Here is a 3,872-nt window from a genome sequence, read left to right as displayed (position 1 = left end):
CGCGTGGTCCGAATGTCATCGAAATGCGTCACAGTGCGCGTGACGTAACATCTTTCGACTGTATCCTAGAATCCTTTGCGCCAACTGCGGCAGGAAGTAGCACTTTTCTTTTACAATTTCAATAAATTATAATATATACACACACATATATATATATATATATACATATATATATATATATATATATATATATATATACATATATACATATATATATACATATATACATATACATATATATATATATATATATATATATATATATATATATATATATATATACATATATATATATATATATATATATATGTATATATATATATATATATATATATATATTCTTATATTATACGGTGCCTAACAAACATATTAGATATCTTTCAAAATCTGGTTTGAAATTAAAATTGTTTTGTCAAATAACTTTGTATTCCCAAATTTGAGCCTGCTCACTGTGCTTCTCTGAGAAGTCAGAAATTAATCAAGCATAACATTCAACATTCAACCACAGGTTATGTGTTTTGAGAGCTTTGTTATTTAGGCACTCAAATGGAAGAACTCAAAGAAAGTTAAGTTATTTGTGGGAAAAGTTTGATTTTTGAATATAAAATGTGGGTAATATGTAAGTTAATCAAATGAAATTGTGAACTATTACCATATTCAAACTATACATATTTGCACCATAAAGAACGTTTCAGTGATGCTGTAATGACCACACAGTATAATCATTTCTCAGTCACTTTATTGGAACATATCCAGAATATACAAAACACATGTACGCAGTTTTAAAGCAACTGTTTTAGGAATAAAACAGCTTTTACAGATTAAAGTACCAATTATTGAGTGTGACCTTCACTTACACTTGAAGTATTCATTCCATCCTTCCAGTATTACATAAAGAATAATAATTGAGGGGTCTGTCACTAAAACTAATAAAACGTAAAAAGAAAAAAAACAAGAACTGAATACAAAAACTTTCTAACTACAAAGAATACTAATATAAGTTATATAACTACATCGATTTTGAGAAAATAATTTATCGTGGATTTCTTTGGCAGATTAGCAGTTGGGTTTCAAGGAAACTGTGATTGAGAACTTTGAACTGTGGAGGGCAGCATTACACCTCAGAGTACAGGCCGTTAGCCTTATTAGAAGAAAAAGAGGAACTGGTGACATTACCGTGGGGTTATGTGTTTCACACTTATTTGCTATATGGGTCAATGTTCACGTGTTTTAAATCTTAAATATAAGGATAATGAACACATGATAGGAAATATTTCTAATTTATTCAAATGTTTTTGGCGTAAAGCATGTCTCTGCGTTTAGCATACATGGAGCTGAGAGAAAACATAGCATCTGTGAGGACCGTGGGCATGAACGGGTAGAGTTTAAAGAAGAACCTGTCCATCACAGAAGCCAGCAGATATCTGTATTTGGGCTGTGAGGACGTGATGGCGTGCAGCATGGCGTCAATGACCAGCGTGGTGTCCTTGAATCCCTTTTTGCATGTGAACATGAAGTACTCACTCGCCAGCTCAAAGTACTGCTGGTTGAAGATCTGCTTTTGCTCATTGTCTAGTTTCTCCCAGATGTCCAGGCCCGATTTTATCCTCAAGATGTTTGTGGCTTGACCGAAGTTTCCCGGCTGAATGATGCTCACCTGAACATGATTCAAAATGACAAATTAGATGCTTCCTTCATCTCACTCTCCCTCTATATGTGCTTTTAATTAAAACACTGCATTTTGAATTTCATTTACTTTCTCACTGACATTTGTGTCTGTTTGATGAAAAAGGAACTTTTATTGTACAGATTTGGAATTAAAATTGTTAAAGATTGAACATAGCTACTATTTACTGTGGTGCTATTGTTCCCAACTGCTTTTTCGTATTGAATGTTGTTTTTAGACTAACTCAGTGGTTCTCAGAAAATATTGAGCCCCAACTTTAAAAACCAGTAGTGTAAATAGGCCGAGCAAAGTCAGCTACGGAATTTTCACAGGAGGCAGATTTATTCCCAATTGTATTATCTAATCTAACACTGGATCTTTAAAGTCATGCTGCATAACTGAAAACAAAAAACTTGCATGTTCCCCTTCCTCACACAAACTGAAAACCAAACTATTATTCATTGTTGATTGATTCATTAATAAATCAACAAACCTCTATAATATAGAAATCTATAGAAATATTACCTGTTCTGGTAATATTGATGATTTTTGGTAATTAGTGGATTTCTCACCAATTCACTCAAATAAAGAACAAAAAATATTTTCCATGTTTTGGTTCATTTATCATATTTTATCCATCATGCACTTCTCTCAATCTCGTGCGTCAGAGTCCTTCAGGATTTGTGCGTGTGTGGTTTTTCCAGAATTAACATACCTTCACACCAAAACTTGCCATTTCAAGTCTCAGGCAATCAGCAAAGGCCTCCAGACCGCGCTTTGACACACTGTATGCTCCCATGTTCAGGCAACTGAAGAAGGCGAAAATGCTCGAGACAAACACCACCCGACCTGAGGTGGTAAAATAAAACGTTTGGTTTTATCCTGTAATGTCACAATAATGATGATCGAAGTGTGAAGGGAACATGCCATCATACCTTTAGCGGCACGAATCAGAGGCAGGAATGCAAGGGAGGTCCTGATGCAGCCACACAGGTTGATGTCAATTATGTTGCGGAAATCTTCAAAATGGCTCCACTCGATCTCGGCCCAGTCTGTGATTCCAGCGTTGTTAACAACTGCCCACAGACCTGACAACCGAAGAAAAGGTCATGGGTCAAGAATTCAGTTTCAAAATGATGAAGTAACTTTAAAATATAGTAACTTTCAAGGTTTCTATTGCAGAGTAAAGACATAGCAATTTATTAAATCTAAGTTTAAAAAAAAATATTGGTAAGGTGATGTTTCATTTGCCAAAATGGCTTTACTGACTTAAAATCTCCCTTTTTTTGTCTGCTCTGAGAATTGATTTAAAGGTCGAGTATGCCACATTCTGCATAAAAATATTAAAGCTAGTCTGTGATTTGTTTCTGAAACACTTTACAAACAAAATCTAATTTTTTTCTGTCTTCCTTTGGCATTTAGACACACATTAGCAGGAGCATGCGATATATTCTATATCACATAAAAGAAAATAAATAGTAAAGCTACAGTCCGTAATTTGCTCGTCAAAAGAAAAGTTACAATGGAAATTAAGTACAAATAATAGTGGCATGTAATTATTTGTCATTTCTCACCTTTCTGAGGCAGGTTCTCCAAAACCGTCTTCTTCACTTGCTGTATGTCTTCATCCTTGGTGACGTCCAGTTTGAGTATTTTCAGATGACTGGAACTTTGTCTGGACAGGCTCATGGCTCCGATTCCGTCTGGATACAAACACCCGGCAAACACCACAAACCCCTTCTGATCCAAGCATCGGGCCAGCTGGTGTCCAAAGCCGCTGTCACAGCCTGTTATCAGCACACCGTAGCCATAACCGTCCTGCACATGGATACAGCGGTGGCGTAAAACCAACTTGGAGAGGAGGAAGAGCAGGACAGCACAGATGGGGACAATGCCGATGACTTGTCCAATGAAGAGAGTCGTGTTCATTTCTGCGAGGCGTCTGTGAGCCACTGTGTCCCGGATCTGTTTTCTCATGCAGCCAAGCACACAATATATACACAGTAACTCTTCACTGAAGAAGGCTGATTTTCCGTTGAATGTGTCAAAGTGCATTTTACACAATTAGTTCAGGTTTTCATGTGATGTGTGCAGCGCAACAGCCCCAAAGTCAACATGCCCCAAGTACTCTTGTTTCTCAGAAGATTATACAGCACGTATTTTTTCCTGATTATTTTTTTCTCATTCATAGTCTACCATGAGCAAA

At 36.2% G+C, this 3,872-nt stretch overlaps 1 protein-coding gene across 1 annotated transcript; it reads right to left on the bottom strand.

Annotated features, from left to right (window-relative positions):
• Positions 1-722: 722 nt before the first annotated feature.
• On the bottom strand, positions 723-3,736 carry zgc:113142 (uncharacterized protein LOC503524 homolog). The gene is made up of 4 exons (XM_058622975.1): positions 3,241-3,736; positions 2,602-2,754; positions 2,382-2,515; positions 723-1,657 (listed from the first exon to the last, which is right to left on the bottom strand). The coding sequence occupies exons 1-4, from the start codon at positions 3,719-3,721 to the stop codon at positions 1,286-1,288; spliced, it is 1,140 nt and encodes a 379-aa protein (XP_058478958.1). The 5' UTR covers positions 3,722-3,736; the 3' UTR covers positions 723-1,285.
• Between the last annotated feature and the right edge of the window lie 136 nt (positions 3,737-3,872).

This window comes from Solea solea, chromosome 2, assembly GCF_958295425.1.
Source record: "Solea solea chromosome 2, fSolSol10.1, whole genome shotgun sequence".
Lineage (NCBI taxonomy): Eukaryota > Metazoa > Chordata > Actinopteri > Pleuronectiformes > Soleidae > Solea > Solea solea.
Note: the sequence above shows the minus strand (reverse complement) of the source record. Positions and strands in the feature narration are given on the sequence as shown.

Coding starts and splice junctions, on each gene's coding strand:
- zgc:113142 (XM_058622975.1), bottom strand. CDS start 3,721: ATGCACTTTGACACATTCAACGGAAAATCAGCCTTCTTCAGTGAAGAG. Junction 2,516..2,601: donor TCTGATTCGTGCCGCTAAAG/GTATGATGGCAT, acceptor TTACCACCTCAG/GTCGGGTGGTGTTTGTCTCG. Junction 1,658..2,381: donor TGGCAAGTTTTGGTGTGAAG/GTATGTTAATTC, acceptor AATCATGTTCAG/GTGAGCATCATTCAGCCGGG.